Source organism: Alligator sinensis, unplaced genomic scaffold (assembly GCF_000455745.1).
Source record: "Alligator sinensis unplaced genomic scaffold, ASM45574v1 scaffold1023_1, whole genome shotgun sequence".
NCBI classification, from domain to species: domain Eukaryota; kingdom Metazoa; phylum Chordata; order Crocodylia; family Alligatoridae; genus Alligator; species Alligator sinensis.
In genome coordinates, this window is record NW_005842373.1 from 836766 (window position 1) to 864278 (window position 27513).

At 46.9% G+C, this 27513-nt stretch overlaps 1 protein-coding gene across 1 annotated transcript in view; it reads left to right on the plus strand.

The window, feature by feature from the left end:
- The window catches only part of GLP2R (glucagon like peptide 2 receptor), a 183244-nt gene that overhangs the window by 57596 nt on the left and 98135 nt on the right, over window positions 1-27513 (plus strand). Inside the window, exons 3-5 of the mRNA XM_025210754.1 lie at window positions 3190-3294; window positions 7850-7971; window positions 21648-21754. Of these exons, the coding sequence (XP_025066539.1) occupies window positions 3190-3294; window positions 7850-7971; window positions 21648-21754 (334 nt within the window). The remainder of the gene's footprint in view (window positions 1-3189; window positions 3295-7849; window positions 7972-21647; window positions 21755-27513) is intronic.

The following is a 27513-nucleotide window of genomic DNA, read 5'->3' on the forward strand; positions in this document are numbered from 1 at the left end:
CCATCCTAGCCTTCAAACAAGCACCGAACCTCGCCAACCTCATCACCAGAAGCAAACTTCCTCAACCCCAGAACACACCAAAAGGATCCAGACCATGCCAGGACAAGAAATGCAAAACCTGCCCACACATCTCCACCACCCCCACTATCACTACACCCCACAACAGAGCCATCAGCATCCCTGGATCTTACAGCTGCACCTCCAGAAATGTAATATATCTCATCCAGTGCACCAAATGCCCTGATGGAAAATATGTAGGAGAGACCAAACAACAACTGCGCACCAGAATGAACGCACACCGGAAATCAATCGAAGACAGAAACACCCAATTACCTGTGGGGGCACATTTCTCACAAGAAAACCACTCTCTCTCCAATCTCTCAGTCCTGATCCTCAAAGGAAACTTACAAAACACTTCCCAGAGACGAGCCTATGAACTCCACTTCTTCAACCTCCTGGATACCAAAAATCATGGACTAAATATAGACATTGGATTTATGACACATTATAACGTGCCTGACATCTGACTCCCCAGGTCTCTCTCCACTTTCATCCCCCTTCTCTCTCTTCCCCCCATCCCCAGCCTGTCTCTTACCCATTGACTCCTCAATTTACATTTTCACTGACTACCTGTCTTGTATGCATACCATCCCAGCCGCGGGCTTCTTTACTTTTCATTCTATCCAGGAAGAGCACATACCAACTGCTGAAACTTCCTTAGCCTGATGAAGGGTTTTTGAACCCAAAAGCTCGCTTAATAATTGTTTTCCAACTATTTAAGTTGGTCTAATAAAAGATATCAGATTCACCCAAAGAACCTTGTCTGCCTATGTCCTTAGACCAACACAGCTACAATTTATACCCCTCCAATTATGACAGGAAGAAATCAAGGGATAGAGAACCCAGCATTTTTCCTGGCAGTTTGTTTAAAAAAATGTGTATTTCAGGAAGGTGCTGAAATGAAAAAAACCCCCAAAAAATCATTTTGGATTAAATAAAGCTTTCAATTTACATTAAAGCAACATATTTTTGGGCCAAGTTCTGTTCCACCTCTTAGGTATGCAAGTGGAATTAAGTACCTAAGTACAATTCTAATCCACACTCTTGAAGTTTTGAAAATCCATTCATGTATCTACTTTTATAACACTTACTTACCCTTAAAATTGAGGTCACTTGAAAAAAAGGAAGGACGAGGAAAACACTGTCAGCTTTTGCATTAGCAGTGTTTCAGAAACTTGAAAAGAGTGGAAGATGCCTAAGTCAACTTACATGCCCCAGAGGTGGAATAGAATCTGGCTATCTATTTCCATTGCAGGCATTTTAACAAAAGAAAAGCAAGCAAATTGAAAGCCCAGACTCAAGCATCATTCTCAGATACAGCATAAATGAGGAGCTCTCTTCTTTTTGCACAATAGCCTAGTAAATAGGATGCTCACATGAGATGTGGGAGACGTGGGGTTAAATACCTCTTCCACTTGAAGGAACTCACACTCACATAATGCCTGTCAACAAAGTACCCTAATCACCATGCCACAGGGAACTGTGAAGGGCAGGGGAGGAAGGGCTAACTTAGTTTGTCCTGTTAAACCTTTATTGGTCCTGTTAACCCTGATCCATTCTGTATAAAATACATAAAAGTTTGTTGGCCCAAAGTCAGAGAAGAATATCTCTAAAGATAGGTGATTAAGGTGCTCTTCCATGTATAGGCACCAACTTTTATTTTTGGCAGAAGGTGGGGGAGGAGCTATGATGATGGACATTTGAAAGGTTTTGCGCATTTTAGGTGACAGCCCTCTTCCTGAGGGGGCCAGGGCCCTTGGGTGCCTACATACTCGGCTTCTGTGCTTCCATGTGTTATAAAAAGTAAAACCACTGAACTGATATAAAGTATCTCATCTCTTAGCAGAGTAATTTAAACACCAGATCAGGGCTATCCAACTTCTAAGCCATGTGGGTTGCACTGGCATGGACCTCATACTGCTTGGGTTGGAGTCAAGGGAACTTGGGTTACCAATGTGTAGGTCTCTCCCCTCTCCTCCCCATCTCCCCCCCACTGCACAGGTGGGCAGATGCTCCCCTTCCCTCACATGGCTCTACTGTGCACATGGGCAGGTACTCCATGCTCCAGCTCACCAGTTGTGGGCTCCCTGCTGCACCATGTCTCAAACTTCTGTTTGCTAACCCACTCCCAGGGGCAGGTACGAGAAGCAGAAGCCAGATCCTGGAGCCCCTGTTGCTGTTGCAGCCAGAGAAAAGTGGGGAGTGGTAGCCCAGGGGCTGCAGATTAACCCCCTCATGGGCTGCATGTGTATTGTGGGCCACCAGTTGGACAGCCCTGCATCAGACTATGGAGTCATGCTTGCTTGCCTAATGAATATTTAAGGATTGTACACCAAATTGAACATCTCTATCATGGAAGTGTGAAAGAAACCCAAATAAGAATATCCTGTGGCAAGGAGGATAGGATGTTTTCTTCTATAGCAGATCTTTTCCTCAAGCAGAGGTGGCATTTGAATAAGAACTATTCTAAGTGACTCTCCTAACCACTGGGCAAATGAGAGGAAGGGATGTCTTCTTGGTTTACGGAAGTATTTTTCAGATTAAACTGTTTGCTGCAAACTATAGCCAAGCACTATACATAAACTAAAAATTCTGCTAGCATGATGTATTTCCTTCCCAAGAAGGTGCTTATATGCTATGATCAACTCATGTTTTGATTTTTAAAATTTTATTATTAACTAAATTATCAGAAATCTTTAACCCCCTTGTAAAACATTTTTTCCAGATCTTGAATTATTTTTGTGGTCTTCTCTTAACATTTTCAGCACTTCACCTTCCCTTTTAAAAAGTGAACAACAGAACCAGGGGCAGTGTTCTATTTTCATTCTCCTCAGTGCCAAATAAGCAAAATTACCTTCTCAATCACCACTCCACTGTTTATGCATCCAAGAATTGAAGTAGCCCTTTTTGCTAGAGAATTGCACTGGGAGTTCATGTTGAGTTTCTTGTCCATTAGGTCTTGCAAATGTTTTCCTGAGTCACTACTTTCCAGAAAAATTCTCCGTTGTACAGGCAGGGCTTGGATTCTACACATAACAGACACCTGGAATCAGCTATAACAGCCTTTACTGTTGCTAAATGCCTGAATAATTTTTACTAAACACTAACCATTTTTTTTTCTCTCTTCAGGAATATATTGTAATGGGACATTTGATCAGTTTGTTTGCTGGCCTAATTCACCTCCAGGAAATATATCTGTTCCTTGTCCTTCATATTTGCCACGGCTGGAAAATGGTAACATGATTTATCTTCTTCAAAAGCTTTATACTGGGAATACTCCCTTTGGGTTGTCAGCTGTAGCTCTGCTGTTGTTTAATGGGGATTGCTTCAGACTATCTTGCATTTCTTTTTTCCTAGCTAGCTGCAAAAGGCAGCATACTGCACCACATTTCAAGGAATGTAGAGAGATCATCACTGATTTTCTATTGAATTTTTTTTCTGTGTCCTTTTTTCCATCTTTAGCTTGCAATAGCTCAGTAACTACAGGTGTGTGAAATGGGCCCTATTTGATTTGGATTCAACCTGAATCGGGGACAGTGATTTGATTCGTTGATTTGGATCACTGTCCCCAATTCAATTTGGCCAAATCTGAATCTGAAGATTTGATGCTGATTCAGAGAATCAGTGATTTGGACATAGACGCAGCTTTAAATGTTTTTTCTACATACCTTGAGGTACCAGGTGTGGCTCATGAATGCTGTGATGCTGAGGTAGATGGAGCATCCTAAAGGAGTGCGTGGGGCCCCCCCGCGTGCTTGGTGGTGAACCCGGAAGTGGACCAGAAGTACTTCTGGTCCACTTTCAGGTCCGCTGAGGATCGCGCAGAGCCCGCCCCCCCCCTTTGGCTCCCCACCTCAGCGATCGGCCACAGGGGGACCCCAGACCCAGGACACAACAGTCACCAAGCCCAGAGGGTGTGGCAGGGGAGCCCCCTGCTCTCTCCCCAGCAGGCCTGGAAGTGGACCGGAAGTGCTTCTGGTCCACTTCCAGGTCTACTGCCGAGTAAGGCTGTGTGAAATTTCTCCACCAGTTTTGTTTTGGCTTGTTTCAAGGTCAAAACAGGAAAATCAAAACAAAACAGATATAGTTGAAACAGCCTCGAAAGAAAACGAGGCAAGTCAAAACGTTTCACCATTTCAACACTGTTTTGAAGTTTCGCCCATGGGCTATAATGAGGAAGGATGAAACAGCCTATAACTGTGTCATTTCTGGCCTGACTTGGATTAAACTTGCAGGAATGGTAGCCTGGTAGCCCCTACTGAGGGCATGAAGCTAGGAGTAATGGTTACAGTCTGGACACCCTAGTTGTGAAGTAGTTTTTCCTAATGTTGAGCCTGAAACAATCTTCCAGGAGTTTGTGACCATTACTCCTAGTTTTCCCCAAGGGTGCCCTAGTGAACAGTTGTTCACTGAACCCTAGATGTACACTCATGATGTAGTTGTAAACTGCTAACAAGTCCCCTCTTAGCCTTCTCTTTTTCAGGCTGAAGAGTCCCAGGTCCTTCAGCCTTTTTTTCATATGGCTTGTTGTGCAAGTCTCTGATCATATGGGTAGCCCTTCTCTGGACTCTCTCAAGCTTTACCACATCCTTGTTAAGGTGCGGAGCCCAGAACTGGATGCAGTACTCTAGCTGTGGGCTCACAATACTGAGTAGAGCTGAGTAGAGCAGGAGAATCACTTCTTTGCAATGGTTTTCCTGGAGATGCATCAATTGATGCATGCCAGGGTATTGTTGGCTCTGCCGGCTACAGCATTGCACTGCCGGCTCATGTTCATACTGTGATCAATTATTACCCCCAGGTCTGTGGTGGTAAGTGATGGGGGATCTTCAGTCCTGCTGCCTGATGAGAGGCAGCAGTTGTACAAGCACCCATGTCACGACTTTTGCCTGTCAGCAGCTAGGGGTGCATGGCCCCAGAACCCTCCTTGACCTATCTCCTTGAAACTTGGCAGGCTTCATGCCCTCAGAAGGGGCTACCATTCCTGCAAGTTTCACCAAAATCAGGCCAGAAATGACAAAGTTATAGGCTGTTTTGGACTTTCCCATTGTATCCTATGGGCGAAACATCAAAACAGTTTCACCGTTTCGACTCTGTTTCGATGGAATGGAATGGACCAGCTGTTTTGACTTGAAACAAAATTAGAAATGGAACGCTGTTCTGTCAAAATGTCAAAACACTGGTCGAAACAGAACGCTGCCATTTCACACAGCCCTACTGCTGAGCACACTGGGGACCCCCGGCACTCCTGTGGGATGCTTCATCTGCCCCAGCATGACAGCATTCATGAGCCACCTGCTACCTAGAGGTATGTAGAAAAAACATTTAAAGCTGTGTCTATAGCTGAATCACTGAATATTTCTGAATTTCTCCGAATTGATTCGGAGGGTTCTGATTCAATTCAGAGAGGTTAAAGGGTCCTCTGATTTGATTCCGATTCGGAGATTCAACCACTGAATTGGGCTGAATCTCCACCGACTCGAATCAGGGACCGAAGCTTTGCACAGTCCTATTAGTAACTACAAGGACTGAATGACTTTTTCATGGTGCTGACCTTTAAGAAAGCTACCCCAAACTACTGCTTTTTCTCCACCGCTATCTCTAGTGCTGTCGCAACACTGATCCTTCCCTTAGAACAGGGACCAGTAATGTTTTTCTTGTGGCGGGCTGGAATGACCTGTCTTGGGTTGAGTAAGGCTGGTGCTAGGACCTGGCTGCTGTCATCACTTCTCCCAGTCACCCAAGTCATCCAGTGCTTGACACAGCAAGGCCCCACATGGCCAAATGTTACTGAAGCCCCCTGGGTTCAGGCTGAATCTAATAGCTCTGAAGGCTGGATTCAGCCTACAGGCTGTAGATTATTGACTTCTGCCCTAGAAGTTTCCTTGAGCCAAGAAACCCCAGGGTGTTAAACGGGAGCTACAACCTATGGGTCTAAGTTATGGCCCTTAAGGCCAACCTACTGTGTTGGGAAGAACATTGTATGTGCTGATGGATTACATACTGAAGTGCTTAAACTAGAGGGTCTGAAACACCCCCATTGCAACTTCCTGGCTGGATTTCAATCAATTGGCTGGGATTCTTATTGCCTCTCATGAGAAGTCAGACACTAAAATTGTGAGATTAAAAAAAAAATTACACTCTTTGCCTGCCTTCAGATTTCTTTTACCATCAGACTTTTCTGCCTCCCCTCCCCCAAACGGATAGGGTTCATCTAAGAGTCAACATTCTACACATAAAAAAGATGTGACATTTGTGTTTGCTGTTTAGAAGGGGTTCCACTCATCTTCTCCTGTTCCTCAGATGAGGTAGCTGTCATTTTATCCCCCCTTTCCCCTTCCTCCCACATCCCTTCTTTTTCCCTAGCTAGACAGATTAGGCAACTGTTCTACTTATGTTCCTTGTCTCTGCTCTTTCACAGTTTTTATGGAAATGTTTAAAATGAAACCAAGAGGTTACAGTCAGCTGATACTTCCCTGGGAGACTTGTGAGGTTATTCTGATGATTTAACTTGAAAATAATTTAGGAACAGCATCCCCATGGAGCAGCACTCCATCCTTACAACACTAGGGATGTGTCTAGATGAGACACTAAAGGCACAGTAGACTAATTCTACTGCACATTAGTGCAGCAGGCAAAAACCATGCTAATGCGCTAATGTGCAATAGAAACAGTCTACTGAGCATTAGCATCACAAAAAAAGCATTAGCTGGTGCTACTGTGCAGTGGTGCCAATTACAGTGCATTAAGTTAGTACCTGTTATTATAGGTTCTAAACTTAATGCACTGTAATTATGGTGCATTAATGAACATGTAGACACACTCTAGGAGTATTACTATTGGTATAAATTGGTGTATTGCCCATTAAAATTAATAGCACTATACAAACTGATACCATCTCAGGATTTTGCTCCTATTTTCTATAATAAAGTAAAAAAGCTGGGCTTCTATATATGGGTTAGCTAACTTGTGGCTGTTTGACATACAGCTGATCAGGGAGGGAGCAGGCAGTGCAGTAGCAGATATGGCAGGAAATAGAAAGCAGAACAGCATATTGGGCAGGAAACACAAGGCAGGGAGCAGAAAAAGCAGCAGCAGATCAGGCAAGGGGAAGAGGATCAGAGTGGCATCCATGAAGGGTGTGGCTAATTTGTGGCACACCTGCCAAAAGGTTAGCTCCCACTGTCCTAGATCATCCTCTTCCCCAGAGTTGTGATATGATATACAGCCTAAAATATGTTATCTGCATCTAATGGGAAGTGTACTGATTAATAATTTAAATGATGTAGTCACTTTCTGTTTGTTTGGAATATGCCTGCTGTTGCAGTTCAGTGGTAAAATCCTTGTCTGCCACATGGGAGACCCTGGTTAGACTGCCAGGTGTACATATAACTATAGTCATTGAGGCACTGAATGTCCAGACTCAGTCTGGACTTTGGATTTTGTCTCAATGGTCTACAGGGGGGGATGGAAAGCCTGGGCAGCCTCCACTCATCCATATGCATGTGAAGGTGTAAGTGTCAAAGGTCCTGGTGAACTGTTACGCGCACCATGATCCCAAAGGGTTGATGGTTGCCTACTAAGGAAATTCTGGGAATTTGATGTTAATAATACGTTGATAATTTTTTTATATGGAAGCATGAAAGGCCAAAGCGAAGCATTTTCTTGGTTTGGTTTTTACTTCTGTGGAGTTTCTGTACCTATGCTGAGAAGACGACATCAGTAAAACATGTATGAAAAATGAAATCTCCGTCTTGGTTTTTCAGGCTAAACCTCTGTTTACTTTCAGGAAGTGCAGGAAATGTATACAGAGTCTGCTTAGACCATGGAATTTGGCAAAAAACAGAAAACTCAACACATATTTGGCGGGATAATTCTGAATGTTTTGAGAAGAATTACTTCAAACAAGAAGTAGGCTTGATGTTTTCTTTTATGATTTAATACTTTAATCTCTTTAATCCCTCCTTGAAAAATTGATCAGATGTTTCCATTGAATACTCATAGAGCATATTCTGACTTTATTTAAGTTATTATATAGAAACCTGTCCTGTTTTAGAGAAAGGATTAAGCCTGGGGGAATCTGTTTTGTCTTTAGCAAGTTGTCTGCATTTTAGGCATGGGATATCCACTTTTGCTGACTTTATTCTAGTAAAATGGCAAGAAAATGAAACTCATCCAACAAATAACTCAGACTCAGAAGATTCCCCAGATTCTTCAGGAACATACAAGACAAAACTTTTCTGGTCTGCCCACCAGGGAACAAATACCCAATTTCACTCCCTCTATTTCTAAATTTAATAGCATTAGTGAACAGCTGCATGCATGATTGGTTATTAAAAGTACAAAATGGAGGGGAAATGACAGATAAATCTACCACTTTTGCTCAGAATCCTATTAATTAGGATTGCAGAGATCTTCTGTATAGTGAACATCTTTGTTGTTGCTGTACAATTCACAATATAATGACATGCAGTGTCAGAACTTTATGACAGCACAGGAACCCCCCATCTAGTGGCAGTGCATTATTCAGATCAGCATTGCTTATCTTTGTAGCAGCTGATCCTAGTTCACAAGATACACTTTCTGATCTGCTATAGTCAGTACACACATTGCCTGTACTTTTTCCTCCTATTAAATAGAAATCTAGCTGCATGTCTTGTCATTTATGCCAAGAATAGTATACAGTTGCACTCACCTACTGAGGACATCTCATTATTCAAAGCACAGAGATACCATGGTTCTGTGGAGAAAGTTCAGTACCCCAACTGAGCACAACAGGAATCTAATCCAAGCTCAGCTTCTTGTGATAAATAGGATGATTGTGATGAATACCATAAAGTTGAGGATGGGAGAAGAGTGTGCTATTTGTTCAGTTCAAAGTATCTTATAATTTCCTCTTAACATCTCTTAATAGAAGGAAATATAATAACAAATATTATAACTGCTGGCTTCAATATCTATGGGACAAAACTGTTTTTTTCCTTTAAGAGGCACTTATGTGGCATTTACATATCCAGTCATTTAAAACAACTGTATTTCTACAAAGTGCACCAAGCCAGTAGGTGTCTGGATTTCTTTGTGCATCTTCAGTTTGGCCTGGTGAATATACTCAGAAGTGCTCTAGTGATGTGTTTGCCTTCAAGTACATGCTGTTGTGGTCCAGATCTTCCGTGGAAGTGCCTAGATGCTACATAAAGGCTCAAATCCTTACTCAGAGGAAAACCATGGCTAGCGACTGCTTGATGTGTGGAGGACGATGAACCACTTACCTAAGAATGAAATAATTTTAAAAGCATAAGAATGAAAAAGTCATGGGGCTGGAAGGAGAGCAAGCAAGTGAGTGTGATTGTGTGGCCAAGACAGAAAGCACTGGGTAAAACAGGGACCAAAACCAAAGGCTCTGTCCTTCCAGACCAATGCTCTTCCTGCATAGTAGGCAGTTTTGGGGTGAACCCTCCCTCTCCATTCATCATTTCTTCACAGTGAATTGGATCCCTATGTAATTTAGGAATTAACTGGGTTACCAAGTGCCACCTGTTTCATTCCATCCAGGAAGAGCACACACCAACTGCTGAGGCTTCCTTAGCCTGACGAAGGGTTTTTGAACCCGAAAGCTTGCTTAATAACTATTCTCCAACCATTTGGGTTGGTCTAATAAAAGATATCAAATTCACCCAAGGAACCTTGTCTACCTGTACAGAGAAGATGTTACCTCTGAACCTCAACATGGTGATTTCAAATACTAAAATCTATATATCACATAGGGTGGCTATGGACCCAGTACAGGTTTCCCTCGATTTATGTGGTAAATGCATTCCCAGAGAATGGGGCATAAACTGAATTTACATAAAGCAAACCCACTTCATAATGTAACAAATAGGGATAGGTTCCCTGGTGAGGGAGGGAGGGAGTGAGGCTGGGACTAGGGAAGAGGCAGGGGGAGGAGTGCTGCTCCCGGGGCTGGACAAGGGAGCAAAGCAGAGGGAACAGAGCAGCACTTACCTGCTGTCCCTGCTGCAGTGGCCCTGGGAGTGGTCAGTGCCAGCTGAGGAAGGAACCATCAGCAGGCTGGGGCTGGCGGCAGCACCAGGCTCTTTCTGGCACTGGGCACCACCTGCCCTGAGTACTGTGAAGAGCCCGGTGCCACCACTGGCCCCAGCTTGCAGTGTCAGCCTGCTGTTGTCCCATGTACAGATCCAGGGGCATTCGCCTCCCAGGAAGAGTCCAGCCCAGCCCCCCAGACCTCCCAGGGGGTGTGGAGCAGCAAGAGTCATGCCTCTCCCCTGCAACCACTGATGGTTCCCTCTGCAGCTGGTGCTGGCTGCTCCTGGGGCCACTGCAGCAGGGGCTAGGGTGAGTGTGGACAAGCTGTGCTGTACCCCATGCTGCCTGGGACTCCGCTTCCTCCCACTCACCTCAACCCCTGCTGCAGCAGTCATGGGAACAGCTGACACCAGCTGTTCATTCCAGGACTTGATCCATGAGGAACACCAAAAGTAACCATTCTGCTGTCTCATAGCTCACTTTCTATATAACCCATTCCCATTAGGTACTATCAAAAGCCTTGCTTACATCTAGAAAGATCTATTCCACCACAGAAGATTGTCAATGTAGTCAGTCATCCTGTAATAGAAGCATATTAGAGTGGCACATTAGAATGGCTTAATGTGACCTTCCTTGGATAAAATAATGTTCTGTTCTTTGTTCCATTATCTGTTTACTTCCTTTCTCCTTTTTTGTGTCCTTGTAACAAGGTATTTAGCAGAATTCACAGATTCATTGGAATCTGACAGGGGTGGGCAAAATATGGCCCGTGGACCACATCTGGGCCACCAATTGATTGCAGCTGGCTCATGGCTGCTCCCACAGCACTCTGCATGGGGCTGAGCCCCATCTAGGGCAGCTCATGCCACTTTGTGGCCTACACCCACCCTGCACGTGCCAGAAGCACCTCCAGCCCAGGCCAGCATGCAAAGCTTCCTGAAAGGGTTGCTCCTGCAGCTGCTGCAGCCAGGTCGGTACTGCTTGGCTCCCCCCACCTCCAGCAGCTCTTCCTCTTCCTGTCCCTGCTGTGCCAGTCTGAGCAGCAGGTAGCTCAGGGAAGCAGCAGCGTGCAGGAGGAAAGCTGCAGCTGGGCAGCTTCTGCCTCAGCACATGGGGCTCCGTCTCCAGCACCAGGCTGCCTTCTATCCATTCTGCCCGCCTAGTATGTTGAGCAGCCAAGTGGTCAAGTGGGTGGAAGGCAGCCCCACCAAGAAGCTGTGCGCATTGGCCAGCGCTAGGTTGGAGCCTTTGGCAGGTGCAGGGCAGGTACTGGTAGAAGCACAGCACAGGCTGCCCTGGGTGGGAGCCGATGGGGCTTGGCCCCATGCAGAGGTTTTATTTGGTTTTTATCTATAATTTATTAAAATGATATCTTCTGAAAGATTTTGTGTGCAGTGGCCCTTGACAGCTCACCAAAACTTCTTATGTGGCCCGCCAGCCGAAATAATTACCCATCCCTGTATTGTGGCTTCAAATGTACAACCCTTAGGCTATCAGCCATTGACCTTACCACCCGCACCATCTTAACCCCATATTTACTTCAAGATGCTTGATATGCTAAACCTAAAATATCATTGGCTCTCAGTGGTAGGGTGAACACTTGATAGAGAAATCTATCAGCTAACTCATTCAAAAATATTGGTGACCTGTCATTATTGGTGGCATTTGTTATCCAATTTATATCAGGGAAATTAAAGTCTCCCATAATTATATCATTTTTATTATTACTAATTTCTTTCAAGACTTTGTAGAGCTCCCTATCCATTTTTAGGACTGAAGATGGAGGTCTGTAGCAACCCCCCAACACAATCCCTTTAGGCCCATTTTTATTATTAAGAATGAAGACAAATCATCATCATCATCATGGCCTATCAAAAGGGAGGAGGGTCATTCTCACCACGCGCATGTGGAAAGAATTCAGGAGTTGAATAATATACAATGCATGGTAAACCCAATATCACTGTTTAGTCCTTGGTTCTTAGTGTCCAGCCAGCTTATGGATTCCACCCCCCCCACCCCAATTGATCTTTTACAGGTGTATGCTTTATTTCCCTTGAGCATGAGGAAAATGAGATCAGAGAGGGATTGGTTGTTCTATGAGAATTGTGCTCCTAATGGTGTGTGCATTTCTCTGTCCTTTATATTTGTTCTGTGAGAGTTCTTTCTGGTGAGTAGTTGCCATAAGAACACTTGGTGCATTGGATCAGGTATATCACATTTTGGGAAAGGCTTAACTTGTTAGCACATTTTCACTGCTACTGCTATGAACCCCCCTCCTCACCCTTTCCCCCCCATAACAAAACCATCTGAATCCATGTTTTCTTTAGGTGCCTTTCCCACATGGGCAGTGTAGAATGAACTTCTGATGATGAGTTGGGCAAGGCTAGGGAGCTGTTTGAAAGCCAGGAGCAGAGGGACTGGGAATATTTTTCTCAAGGTCTGATCTGTTGTTGAGCATAAACTGTAGTGTTTCATGATTCTTTTGATTGGTTCCAGTGAGAGATGGTAGGTGACCACCAGGGGTGTTAGATCATGTGAGGCCACAGGGGGTTTTCTTTTTGCTTTGCTACCCCAACGTGTTTTTTTCAATCTTTCTGAAACAATTAGTACTCTACAATGTATGTATTCTAGTGGTCAGCAACCTTTTGCTAACTGCTGCCAAATTAACACTTCTCAGTGGTAAAGTAGGCTGAAGGCAGCAGTTGCTAGATAGTCTGCCACTAGATGGCAGAGATGCACCCTCAAGCAAAACTTGCTAACAGCACAATTTATGTATTTCCTGTGCTTGGCAAGTGTCATGGGGAGGGATCCCAGGGGTGGCTGTGATGCCAATGGTGGCTCCACAACTGTGCCAGCTCTGCCCTCGTCTTGCCTTCCACATCTTGCTGGTAAAATAAATCAGGAGTTTGCCCACAGGCCTTTGTGTGGCCCCAGTTCACTGAACCTCATTAGAACTTACTGGTTCTTGAACCTTTCTCCAGACCTCTCTTCCGTACTGTGCTGCACAGGGCACCTCAAGCCCTGTGGGCTAATCACATGGCTCCAAACCTCCCCTTTACCACACCTCATGCCTCATGGGTGTTACAACTATTGTCACCTCTGTTGGAGCCTCAACCTATTTGGCTACTGCTCCTTTAATCTGGCTAGGTCTTCTAGCCTAGGCCCACTGAGTTGGCCATGGCTTTGAGGCACTAGCTCTGCTCCCTCTGTTCCAGTCGCTGGGCCTCTGGCCCTGGCTGAGTGCGCCCCTCTGGTGCTGGGCTCCCTGGTCCCACCTGCCTTGTGTCTCACACCCTCCGCCTGTTGCAGGTTTTCCTAACTGCTCTAGCCCTGTATCCATTTCTGGCAGGGCTCAAGACAATTGCGTGCCTCCACTGGGCACTAGTGAGGCCTCCGTACCTCCCCTTACAGCCTCACCCCAAACCTCAAGTACAAACAATAACACAAAAATAAGCCCCTGGGCTATAACATAACACTAACAGTGAAGGCAGCACTCTGTCCCTTTAAGAGGTCAAACTTCCACCTCTACGATAGTGTGTCCCCTAGCCCTGGTACCTTGTGAGCTCCTGGAGTATTACTACACTTGGGGGTAGCAAAGCAGGCAGCACAATGTCTCAGTTAGCTCTCTTGTGTAGGAGCTCCTTCTCCTGGCAATTGCCAGAGGGAGAGTGAACCCTGCTAGCACTAGCCATGAGCTTATATGTACCCAGGGCCCTACTTCCTTCTGGTTAGCTGACCGCCTGCAGGTGCCAACTAATTACCTCATTAGCATGTTTCTCAGGCAACCTGCAGCATTAGCACTCTGGCTAGCCTGCAGGGCCCTCCCCCCTGGCTAGGCTGCTTCTGCCCTTAAAGGAGCAGGCACAACTTAGTGCCCTGTGACAGCAAGCCATATGAAATCTCTTTGCAGGTGGATCCAGCCCACAGGTTCTAGATTGCTGACCCCTGCTATATTCCATACATGGTTAATATTTAGCTGTTTCCATTATTCCTATAACGTCCTGTTTTGTTTTCCAAACCAGGAGTTCTAGTTCCTTCATTCTATTGTCTTGATTCCTTGCATTGATATATAAACATTTCAGTGGTTTCCAGCTGATCTTAACCAAGTTCCCAGTTGTAATGTATGATTCAAATGCCTGTTTTGTATTTTCTGTAATGCTACTTCCTTTCCACAATTTGGTGTTCCTTTCTCACTGACTACCTTCTTATTTTATTCCTATCATATATTTTTTATCAGTGTATATATTTTGTATGTTTCTCCCAGACTTCTCCCCTAAGTTCTTAAAATGCTTTTCTAATAATTCATGCTAACTTTGGCCCCAGAAGATTCTTCCCTCAGTTAGTCACATGGAGCCCATCCCTGGATAGAAGTCCTTTGACCATGAATATTTGCTAATGCTTGACTGTCCCAAAACCTTCCCAATGGCACCAGTTCCAAGCCATCCATTAATATTATTATCTTGTTTTGGGACTGGAAAAATCCCACTGATTGTCACTTTATCTCATTAAGCATTTTCCAGAGCCAAATATAGTCATCCTTTATCCTTGTCAATGAGTGTCTGGTAATGTCATTTGTTCCTACATAAAGAACAGTTAATAGATTCTTTCTTGCTTTCATCAGAATCTTTCTCAACCTCAGACCTATGACTTGTACATTTGCTTCTAACACATAGCACACATTTCTGTTTTTTGGATCTTCCTTTGTGACTGGTCTGTCTACTCTTCTTAGTATTGAGTCCTCAGCTATGTAAATGTTGCTTTTTCTCAGTGTTTATGTTACTCTCTGGTCTGTTATTGTCTCTTAATTCTTCTCTCTGTAGATCTTGTCTTTTGTTCTCCCTTGATCCATCCTTTGTCCATTTTAGATAGATTGCTTCAGCCTTTTCTGTGTGGATTGTTTGCTTTTTTGTTCTGCGCCATCCTGGGGTTCTGATCCTGTCTATTTATTTCCTCATTCCATTTCACCTCCACTAGCTAATTTATGTTTTTGCCTTTTTCTTATATAGGCCTCTGTGGGTTCCCCTCCTCTTCTTAACATCTTTTTTGGTAGGCATCAGGGACTTCTTTCATAGTTTCATAGATTCATAGATGTTAGGGTTGGAAGGGACCTCAGTAGGTCAGTGAGTCCAACCTCTTGCCCTGGGCAGGAAAGAGAGCTGGGGTTAGACGACCCGTGCTGGGGTCAGGGAACCCCAGCTAGGTGCTTGTTCAGTTTCCTCTTGAAGACCCTCAAAGTAGGGGAGAGAACCACCTCCTTTGAAAGCCCATTCCAGATTCCAGCAACTCTTACTGTGAAGAAGATCTTTCTAATGTCCAACCTAAATCTGCTCTCCATCAATTTGTGACCATTGTTCCTAGTTACTCCAGGGGATGCCCTAGTAAACAGAGCATCTCCTATTCCCTGCTGCCATCCCCTGATGAATTTAGAGACAGCCACAAAATCACTTCTCAGCCTTTTCTTGCAAAGGCTGAAGAGATCCAGGTCCCTCAGTCTCTCCTCCTAGGGCCTGGCCTGTAGGCCTCTGACCATACGAGTAGCCCTCTTCTGAACCCTCTCAAGATTCTCCGCATCCCTCTTGAAGTGCAGTGCCCAAAATGATGCAGTACTATAACTGCAGCATGACCAGTGCTGCATAGAGGGGAAGCATCACCACCCTGGACCAGTGTTCCCTCTAAGGTGTAGTGGTCCGTGAGCGCGCTGCTTTGTTCCACGAGTGTGCTAGAGGTAGGCAAAACCCCCACAGTCCTTGCACTGGGGAGGCCTCTCAATACCTCTGGGGGCACCAGCACCCCCTCTCCCAGCCCATCTTCCACTTCTGGCTGTGGCCAACATCCAGGACTTAAAGCTGAGAGGGGCAAGCTCTTTCTTGCTCCTTCAGAAGATCAGCAGAAGCCCTGAAGCCTGGGGCTACAACCCACCAATCTCCTGTCACAAGGTAAGTTTTCCATTCCTCCAACTGCCCTGGGCCAGGGAGGCACATGGTGCTGGGGCTCAGGGCAAAGCTCACCCGAAGGGCCTGGAGAACAAAGCAGTTCCCCAGAGCCAGCAGAGCCCATGCAGTGCCCAGCTCTGCACCAGCCCCATTCCTGCCCCCACCTCACCTTGGGGAGGAGCCTCTGTCAGCCCCACGCCACTCTCCCTCCCCACGAGGATGCCGGTGAGGTGAGGAGTGAGGTAAAAAAACAGCTGGAGCAGTTTCCCAGCGCCATGAGGAGGCACTCTGTCCCAGCCCCTGTCCCCATCCCCGCCCCCGCCTTGCCTCACCTTGCTTCGCCTCGGGGAGGAGCTGCTGCCTGTGGGGTGAGCAGCTTAACTCTGGTAAATGTCCTACACCACCAGGCTCCTGATGCCTCCATTGCACTCTGTGCCCAGGTCCTCCCCGGGCGGGTGTACGGCATTAAAAAGTTGGTGCGCAGCAAGACTTCAAATTGTGCGCAGCTGCACACATGCGCACCTTGGAGGGAACCTTGCCCAGGACCTGTTCGTTATGTATCTGTTAATGCATAATAAATTGCAGTTAGCCTTGTTGATCATTTCATCACATTGATGACTCAGGTTCATCTTAGAGTCAACTATGATTCCAAGATCCCTTTCTACTGCTGTGCTGTGGAGAAGGTCATCCCCCAGCCTGTAAGTGTGTCAGTGGTTCTTTTTGCCCAGGTGTAGGACTTTGCACTTGTCTTTGTTTAACTGTATCCTATTTCATTCTGCCCACTTTTCCAGCCACCTGGATCCATTCCCTACCCCCTGGTGTGTTAACTTTGCCCCATAATTTGGTATCATTTGTGAACTTGACAGGGTGCTCTTCATGCTTTCGTCCAAGTCACTGATGAAGATATTGAATAGCACCGGTCCCAGGACTGAGCCTTGCCGGGCTCCACTGCCCACATCTTTCCAGGTCAATATCGACCCATCCACCACCACACTCTGGGTGTGACCCCTAAGCCAATTTGCCACCCACCTGACTGTGTAATCATCTACATCACGGACTGTCAGTTTATTTACAAGAATGGAATGTGATACCGTATTGAAGGCCTTCTTAGCATCTAGGTAGATGACACCTACCTCTATTCCTGTGTCTAAGGATTTTGTGACCTGGTCATAATAAGAAACAAGTTTAATCAGGCAGGATTAACCGGACCTTATCGTGCATCCACAGGTGCATCTCAAGTAGGGCCAAGGAGGTGATCCTCCCCCTCTACGGGACACTGGTCAGGCCACAGCTGAAGTACTGTGTCCAGTTCTGGGCACCCCACTTCAAGAGGGATGTGGACAACATTGAGAGGGTCCAGAGGAGGGCCACCCGCCTGCTCCGGAGACAGCAGGGCAGACCCTACAATGAGAGGCTACGGGACCTGAACCTGTTGAGCCTTCACAAGGGAAGGCTGGGGGGGGACCTTGTGACCGTCTATAAACTCACTAGGGGGGACCAGAAGGCTCCTACCCTGGGGGTCTTTAAGAAGCAGCTTGATGCCTACCTGGCTGGGGTCATTTGAGCCCAGTTTTCCTCCTGCCCAGGCAGGGGGTCGCACTTGAACATCTACAAGGTCCCTTCCGACCCTACTTCTATGATTCTATGATTCTATGATCTACCTGCAATGAAACCATGCTGATTTCCTTTCAGCATTATTTCCCCTGCTGGGATCCCACAAATGTGATCCTTAATTTTGTTTTCTAGAGTTTTACCAAGGATGGAGATAAGACTAACTGTCCTATAGTTTCCCAGTTCCTCCCTCCTCCCCTTCTTGAAAATAGGGACCACATTGGCCCTTTCCCAGTCCTCTGAGACCTGACCAGAGCACCATGAGTGCTCAAACAGCCGTGCCAGCAGCTCTGCTATGACACTTGCCAATTCCTTCAGCACCCTTGGATGAAGATCATCCGATCCCGCTGCTTTGAACACATCCAGCCCCTCCAAGTGCCCCTTCACTAAGTCTGTGCTAACAGTTGGTAGGCTGGTGTCCCTCCTATGTCTATCTATGATCCAACTGGGAGATTTGTCTTGGTCTGTGTCTAGGAATACAGATGAAAAGAACTCATTGAAGAGCTCAGCTTTGTCCCCCCTCTCTGTCACCAATTGCCCTAGTTTGTCCTGTAGGGGTGCTATGCTACCCTGTGCCTTCCTTTTGCTCCCTATATACCTGAAGAAGGACTTTTTGCTGTCCTTAATTTTTATCACCAGCCTCGGTTTGGCCCTCCTCTGACCCCATCTTGATTATAGAGGATGTATATTGCTCCTTAACATAGAGAGCAACACCCGCCCCACCTTTTTCCCCACTCTATCCCATCTGTACAACCTGTAACCCTCAATGTCTACTGCCCATTTGTGAATAGGGTCCCACCAGGTTTCAGTTAGTCCAAACAGGTCTAAGTTGTTGCTTGCAAGCAGGAGTGCAAGTTTCTCCTGGTTGTTCCCCATGCCTCTAGCATTAGTGTAGAGACATTTAAGCCCCCTGATGGGTCCCCTTGGTACCCCCCTGTCCTGATGTCTGTTGGGCCCCTTAGTACTTACCTTAGTACTTGCCTGGACTGATCAGTGCATTGCTCATGGCTCTCTAATCATAGGGTCTCCTTATCCTCTGCTTCCCTATCCCCCAATGAACCTAGTTTAAAGCCCTTCAGAGGAGATCAGCCCATCTTGTCCCAGGATGCCTCTCTCATGGAAGTGCGGATCATGGTTGTAGAAAGATTTTTCTTTGTGCAGCCTTGTCTATCCGTTCTTTCATTGCCTACTCAGAATCTTGTCTGAACCCTATCACTGTCTTTAGATGGTCATTCCACTGTCACTCTGTCTACTCATAACAGCTCAATATAGATTCTTACCTGTGTTGCCTGAGGAAATTCAAGGGGGAGGAGGAAGTTATCATGCAGGCTGGCAATAGATTGGCAGCAGGTCTTCTTGGATTTTCAGAGTTGTCCAATTTTCCCTTTATTCTGTACTGCATATTTACATTCATTCACTCTACAAATATTCTGTGATTTATTTAAATTATTTTGTTGCTCTGAAACTTTTAAAACTGGACTAAACCAGTCCATACACGGCCATAGAAAGTGGCAAGTAGCTCGGATTTATGTTTCAGTGAAAATACAATTTTGGTAGGAGGGATTTCTATATCCTTCCTAAACGATTTGGTGATGTCCCTTGCTATTATCGTGTTTTCTTTTCTCCTTTATTTTATGGTCTTCTCTGACAAGGCTTCTTTTGTTTTTACCACTTAGCAAAGAGCCCTAACAAAAAATATCTATTATAGCATAACTAAATTTAAGGCATGTAGAGCCAAAATCTGTTCCCTTTTGAGCATCTAAATGTCACTTTTCTAAGCATCTACCTGGATGATTTGGAACTACGTTTATACTGCACCTATGTCTATGTAAAGACTGAGCATGCACAGGAGAGTTACACATTGGCTAGATATGGATCTGGCTTGTCCTTCTGGGTCCACATATGTCTCTTTCTTGGCTTCCTAGTACCATGGTGCAAAAGAAATGCTGGAGAAGTGACTGGATAATGCCTGACCTGAGGTATGATAGTTAGAGCACCGTGTTAGGAAGTCTGTGAGATGTAAATGTCTCTGAGTGAAAAGGACCTAGAGCAGGGGCAGGCAATTATTTTGGCTGGAGAGCTGCTTAATGAGCTTTGGCAAGCTCCAAAGACCATCCCTTGGTTGCCATCTTGGGACTGCAAGTCCCACCCCCTAACACCCGACCTTTGCCACTGGAAGTCCTTCCCTTCATTCCAAAAATACTCATTTGAGATGGGGGTTTGCCAGCTTGGAACGGGGGGAAAAATTATATACTAAAAATCAAACATCCACAATAACATATTTTAATTCTATTTTTAAGAAAACTCCAATATTTTTGTCCTGATTTGTGTGTGTTTGTGTTGTGTGTATAGAGGTGATTGCATAATAGCTCAAAATGAATTCTTATTCTTGTATATTGTGGGGGTGTGGAGGGGTGGAGGTATGGGTGGGTGGGTATTGGCTTTGTAGGAGGCTGTGGGTGTGTGTGGATGTGTGTGCATGTGGGGTTTGGGGGTGTGTATGGATGTGGGTATGGGGGGGTTGTGGGAAGTGTGTGGGAATATGTGGGTGTTTCTGGATGGGTATGGGATTTGTGGGTTGTGTGGAGGGAGAGGGTGGCTTGAGGTGTGTGGGGGGATGGGTGCACGTGTGTGTGTTGTGGGGTGTGTGCATGTAGCAGTGAGTGGGGCTTTCCCTGCTTTTTTCCTCACTTTTCTGATCAGACTAGTTGTAAAGTCTGCAAAGGTTCATTTTGCAGTGACTCAAAAACTGGGCCTTCTGCTTTCACCACCCTGCTGTAGCTTGTCCTAAGTCCCTTGAAAATGGCTAAAGCTGGCAACAGAAAGATCACTCAGTGGGATATATGTGAATATGTTCAGACATGAATGTCGTATGCTCCAGGGGGTTGGGGGGGCATGGTGACCGCCCACAGGCAGCAGTGGTGGTGCTGGCAGTGGGGGCATGGCAGTGGTGAGCGGGGAGCTCCCACAGGCAGCTGTGGTCGTGTCGGTGGTGGGAGGGGGGGGGCAGGAAGTGACTGCATGCAGGTGCTGCTGGCAGGGTTGGTGGTGCTTTTCACAGGGGGTGCACTGCCAATCTCAGGGGGTGCATGTGAATCTGCATGCACCCCCTACACATCACCAATGTGTTCAGCCAGTCAAAATGAAGATGCATAAAGAATCTAGACATCCTAGCAGCTTTGTGATTATTGTACAGGGTGAAATTGGATTGCATTTAATTATTTAGCAGCTAAGAACCACAAAACATACCTCTTGGAGGAGGAATGGTATCTGGGCTTATGTGGCTGTGACAAAACCCCAGGGTGTTGGGGTGATCCCAGAGATATACCTTGGGGTTGTGTAAGCTTATTGGTTCCCCACTCTGCTTGAATGGGTGTGCCTAGGTTATTCATTTGCTCAGAAATCATAATTTACCACAGGCACTTTGGTAACATAGCAGAAAAACAAAAGGGCTTATTACAAGGATGAACAAATGGTATGAAAAAGAAAATGATCAAATGCTTTTGAGAGCAGAATATGCTAAAACAAAACTGACAAAATCTTTACCCTCCATGCAGACTGCCACCTAGCCCTCAAAATTCCTGTGAAAGTCTCCCAGGGTCAGTTTCCCCTCAGTCACAGCTTGCTCCCTCCCAGAGACTTCCATTTCCCCTCTCCTCTAGCTCCCCCCCGCCATTCTCTCTAGCCACCCTCTAATGGTTACTACCTCCAGAACATTCCACACAGCTTCTGCCCCTCTCACCTACTTTTAGAGGAGCTAGAGAAGTCTCTAGAGGGTTTCTGCCTGTGGATCTGTTACAGTCCCTGTTTGAATTATTCAAAGATTTCAAATTCCTTACAGAAGGGAACACTTCAGGCAGTGAGTGATCAAATAATTTTCCAAAGTCACAGAAAATAATAAAACCTTTGTTGACTCCAATAGTGAGCCCTTTCCACTAGTCTATGCTGACTCCCCAAATGTATAGCTTATATGTTTTTCTCTTTTGCTCTTATGATTAGGAAGAAGAACACATGTTACTATCCTCACTAAAGCTATTGTACACTGTAGGACATTACTTTTCCCTCATCTCCCTCATATTAGCTCTACTTATACTTCTTCTGCTCAGGTTAGTGTAAACCAATGCTATTACAGAATATGTACTGCATTTTCAAGCTTAATACAATGCACATTCTTTTTAATGTAATTGGGTGTGTCTACACATGCATTTGATCTGGGAGCAGTTTATTCTCAAGTAAAATACTTGAAAGCAAATGCTCTCAGGCAGGCATCTACACATGCAGGGAAGCAGGATCAGATTTGCTGTTCCTAGCAGCAAACTACTTCCGCTTCCTGAGTCCCTGCAATGGGCCTCTGCCACCACCAGAGGGAGGTGGAGGCTCTGGCCACAGCTGGCTGTGGCTGGAGGCCATCTTTAAAGGCAGCCCTGCTCCATGGCCAGATGCTTTTCTGGTGACGAGCGGCATGCAGAGTGTGAGCACAGCACAAAGCAGCTCTGTAACCACAGCCTCTGCCTTCCCATGCTATGGCTGCTCCAGCCCCTGCCCCTGGCAGCAATGGCCAGCACTCCATGCTCCTGATGGCCACTGTGCTGGCCCTGCCGGCTTGCCACAGTGACCTTCATCTGGCCTACATTAGTGGGCTCCCATGGTGTCCTTGGCTGGAGAGGCACAGCGTGTGGTTTCCTTGGGCTGCGGCCCCCGCAAGGTGGAACTGGTGCTGCTGGCAGCTGGTGGTGACATGGCCAGCTTGGCCTTGTGGACGGGTCTGAGGCTGATGAACTGATGGGGCAGGCGCTGGCCCAGGCTCCCGGAGCTGGAGGATGCTGGGGGTGGGAAGCTCGGTGGAATGGGCTGCTGGCAGCACAAGGGGCCCTCCCCCCAGTGATGGGTCACTGTGGGTGCTAGGCCATATCAGAGATTTGGGCATGCCACCCCTGCTGTAGTACACAGCATGGCTGCACCCTGAATCCTGGGGCATGAGGATGGTGTCCAGGTGCGCATAAAGGGCATGGACTTGTCAGCAGTCCCTGATCAATGGTTGTGGTTCATCACAGTGACCCACTTTACCCACAAGGCCTTGACCTTTATGTGGCACTGGCATGCCAACTGTTCATGCCCATGCTCACGCATACGGTCTGATAACCCCTCATAAACATGTGCATTGGAGTGCCCACCGCACATGAGCTGCTTCAGCATCTCAGCCTCACCTCACAGTGCTATGAGGTCCCCAGTCTCCTACAGCAATCAGTTGAGGTCCCGGGAGACAGTGTGTGGCATCAGGGAGGATGCCAGTGTGGCTTCCACAATAGATTTCTGGGCCTCCACGTAGCTGTCCTAGTGCTGCCAGGCCTGAGAAATTGCCTGGAGCACCCAGTGCAGGGGCAGAATGCAGGACTGGAAACTGTGCAGTGAGGCAGTATGAGACAGCATCTGAAGGGTCTAGGCAGACATCTGGGGGGTCTTCTGTGGCCAGATGGAGCTGGCCTTGGTGGTCAGGAGCTGGCTGCAGCTAGGCCCAGGTGCTGGCAGGCCTCTGGGGCTGGACAGCATAGCCCTGGTAGCTGTGCAGCACTATAGTGCCAGGAAGCAGCGCCAGGGTGCAGGCAGGCTGGCTGAGCTGGCCTGCAGCCTGTGCACAGGGACGCAATGGCCACAAGTGACCACAGGATGCCTGCACATGGCTCCACAGTGCCTGCAGGCTTTTAAGGGCTTGGAACTGGGGCTGGGGCTGAGGTTGGGGCTGGCATAGAGCCAGCCCAGCACTGGGCCAGGAGAAGCTCCCAGCCCCAGGGCCCCTAGTGGCTGGGCTGACCAGGAGCAAATTTGCTCCAGGTCATGAGCAAAAGGCAAACATCATAGAGTAGGGAATCTATTTCAAACAGCTGAAAGAGAACAGAGTTATCAGGAACAGCAAACATGGATTCATCAAGAATAAGTTATACTTGAGGAACTTGATCTCTTTCTGAGACAAGATTACAGGCTCTGTGGATGAAGGGAGAGCAGTGGATGTGCTATACATTGAGTTGTGACACTGTCCTCCACAACTGTTTCATTAGTAAGATAAGAAAGTATACACTGAATGAAAGTACTGTAAGGTACTATGGTCCAAAATAACTGATGGAATCATTGTGCTCAATCAGTGGCTTGGAGTCCAGCTGGGATGAATATTGAGTGGAGATTCCCAGGGGTCTGTCCCATTTCTGATGTTGTTTAGTTTCTCCACTAATTTGGAGGATTGGGTTAAGTTCATACTTAACATATTATACCAAGTTGTGTGGAGTTGCAAACATTCTGGAGAATAAGGTTACGATTCCGAATCACCTTGATAAGCTGGACAGTTTGTCCAAAATCAATCAAATCAATCAAATTAAATTTCTCAAAGACAAGTGCAAAGTCCTGCACTTAAATGCACATAATAGAGACTGGGAAATAGCTGGCTAGGTTGCAGTACTCTAGAAAATGATCTTGGGCTTACAGTGGACCACAAGCTGAATATGAGCCAACAGTGTCCTCTTTCTGTGAAAAAAGTCAATAGCCTACTGTACTGGTTTAACAGGATCATCCCTTGAAGTCAAGGGAGGTGATCTGCTCTATTTTGCACTGCTATGGGCAGACCTGGAGTACTGTGTTCAGTTTTGGGCTCTGCATTTCAAGGAAGATATGGATAGATTAGAAAGAGTCCAGGAAAGAACAACAAACATGCTTAGAAGTCTGAGAGGCTGCCCACCAGAGCTTGCCCCGGCACCATGAAGTTCCCTGGCACCGGGAATTCTTAGGCCAGCTCAAGAAGGCAGTTCTTGGCCAGTTTGAGAAGGCTCCTGCTGGGAGGAGCAGTCAGCCAGGTCTGACCCCTCACGTAGGTTCCTAGCTGAGATACAGGACCTCCATTTAACCCAGGAGGTGCACAGTCCCACCAGGAGAAATGCCTTACTGGACCTGGTCCTGGCCACAGGCGATGACCTGGTGAGGGGACTGTGGGTTCTTGACCACCTGGGTGATAGTGATCATCGCCTACTGGAATTCACTATCCAGCGCAGTGTGTCAAAGGCCTGCAACAAGGCAGTAGCCTTTGATTCAGGAGGGCCAATTTCAATGAATTATGGAGATTAGTAGGAGAGGAACTGAGGTCCCAGGGGGTAGGGGAGTTGGGAGTCCAAGATGAGTGGTCGTTCCTTAAGGAGACGATCCTCTGAGCCCAAAGGCTGACAGTCCCAGTGTGAATCAAAGGGGGCAAGAATGCTCAAAAGCCCCCATGGCTCACCAAAGGCATTCAGGAATGTTGGAAAGCTAAAAAGGAGGTGTACACCTGATGGAAGGGAGAGGCTATCACTAAGGAGGATTATATCTCCATTGCTCTAGACTGTAGCGGGGATGTTAGGAAGGCTAAGGCAGAGACAGAACTAGGATTAGTGACCAGGATCAAAGATCACAGGAAGTAAAAAGAAGGCACTGGGTAATGTGGGGCCCCTGCAGGACACGCTTGGCAATCTGGTGGTTGCACCAGATGAAAAAGCTAACCGCTTTAACAAATCCTTTGCCTCCATTTTTCTGAGCAGGAACCTGGACATTTCCCCCACCAGGATTCTGGTGGACTCAGGAGAGGCACCACCAGGCCTAGGGTCAGGGAGGACCTAGTTAGGGAACTTCTGGTGGGGCTGGATGTATTTAAATCAGCAGGTCCAGATGATCTCCAGCCCAGGGTGCTGAGGGAATTGTCAGGGGTCTTTGCAGGGCCCCTGGCATGGCTTTACGAGCACTCGTGGTGCTCTGGCCAGGTGCCAGAGGACTGGGAAAAGTCCAATGTGGTCCCAATTTTTAAAAAAGGGAGGAAGGAGGACCCAGGTAACTATAGGCCTATTAGTCTTACCTTGGTCCTGGGGAAGCTCTTTGAGAAAATTATCCAGGAGCACATCTGGGAGGGACCAGCAAGGGAGATTATGCTCAGGGGCAACCAACATGGGTTCATTAGGGGCAGGTCCTGTCAGATGGACCTGGTCACCTTTTATGATCAGGTCACAAAATCCTTGGATGCAGATGTTGCAGTGGACGTAGTCTTTCTGGACTTTAGGAAGGCCTTTGACACTGTCTCTCACCCCATTCTCATTAAAAAGCTAGGCGACTGGCATTGATGCCTACACAGTCAGATGGGTCGCAAATTGGCTAGAGGGCCTCACCCAGAGAGTGGTTGTGGACAGGTCATTTTCAACCTGGAGGGATGTGGGCAGTGGAGTCTCCCAGGGCTTGGTCCTCGGGCCCATAATGTTCAACATCTTTATCAGCAACTTGGACAAGGGGACGAAAAACACTTTATTCAAGTTCGCGGATAACACTAAGATGTGGAGAGAAGTGGGCACACTAGAAGGGAGGGACAGGATACAACTAGATCTGGACAGGTTACAGGGGCGGGTCGATGAGAATAGGATGGGATTCAATAGTGACAAGTGCAGGGTACTGCACCTAGGGAGAAAGAACCAGCATCATACCTATAGGCTAGAGAGCTCCCTTCTCATCAGCACAAAGGCAGAAAGGGATCTTGGAGTCATTATTGATTCCAAGATGAACATGGGCCGCCAATTTGAGGATGCAGTCAGTAAGGCTAACCACACCTTGTCATGCATCCATAGATGCATCACAAGCAGGTCCAAGGAGGTGATCCTCCCCCTCTATGTGACATTGGTCAGGCCACAGTTGTAATACTGTGTCCAGTTCTGGGCATCGCACTTCAGGAGGGATGTGGCCAGCATTGAGAGGGTCCAGAGGAGGGCCACTCACATGGTCAGGGGGCAGCAGGGCAGGCCGTATGAGGAGAGGCTATGGAACCTGAACCTGTTCAGCTTCCATGAGAGAAGGCTGAGAGAAGATCCGGTGGCTATCTATAAACTTACCGGGGGGAGCAGCGGGGAATGGGAGAGGCCCTGCTCCCCTGAGCACTACCTGGAGTAACTAGGAATAACGGCCACAAGTTGATTGAGAGTAGGTTCAGGCTAGACATCAGGAAGCACTACTTCACAGTCAGGGCAGCTAGGATCTGGAACCAACTTCCAAGAGAAGTGGTGCTCACTCCTAGCTTGGAGGTCTTCAGAAGGAAGCTAGATAATCACCTAGCCGGGGTCATTTCATCCAAGCATTCTTTCCTGCCCGTGGCAGGGTGTTGGCTTGATGATCTGCTCAGGTCCCTTCTGACCCTATCAACTATGAAACCAGCAGGAAACAATCTCCCAGGACCTGTTCCAATTGCAGAGCTGGGGCTGGGAGCTCCAAGAATGGGAAGAGTTCCCTGCCTAGACTGGGGTAGGCTGGGACTTGCCCCAGACTATGATAGTTCCAAGCCAGACCAGGGCTTCACAGGGAAGTCTGCATGTGCAGCCTGAAGTTTGCTGGGAACTGCCTCAAATGGGACGGTCCCCAGCTAGCTCCAGGCTGTATTTGCAGACTTCCTTATGCTGCCCAGGGCTGGATGGAAAAAATCCTGGTCTGGGACAGGTCCCAGCCCCAGAGCTCTTTCCCAGCCCTGTGCCTTAATTAGGTGATCAAGGCACGGGGCTTGGAAACAGCTGTGGGGGAGGGGCAGGTCCCACCCTTGGCCCTGATCTGCAGGTGGGACAGCTACCAGTGAGCCCCTGGCTGGGCAGGGAACCCCAGGGTGAGTTTACTCTGTGGTAAATTAGGTTGAATATTTGAAAGAACTTTTTTACCATGAGGGTATTTACTCATTTTTGGGTGCATCTACATGAGATGCATTAATGCTAATTAACCTAATTTACTGTGCAGTACAGGCACATGTCATCATGTACTTGCTCTTACTGTGCAGTAAAAGTGGCTAATCACACCTAATTTTGATGCCTGCAAATACAGGTATCAAGTG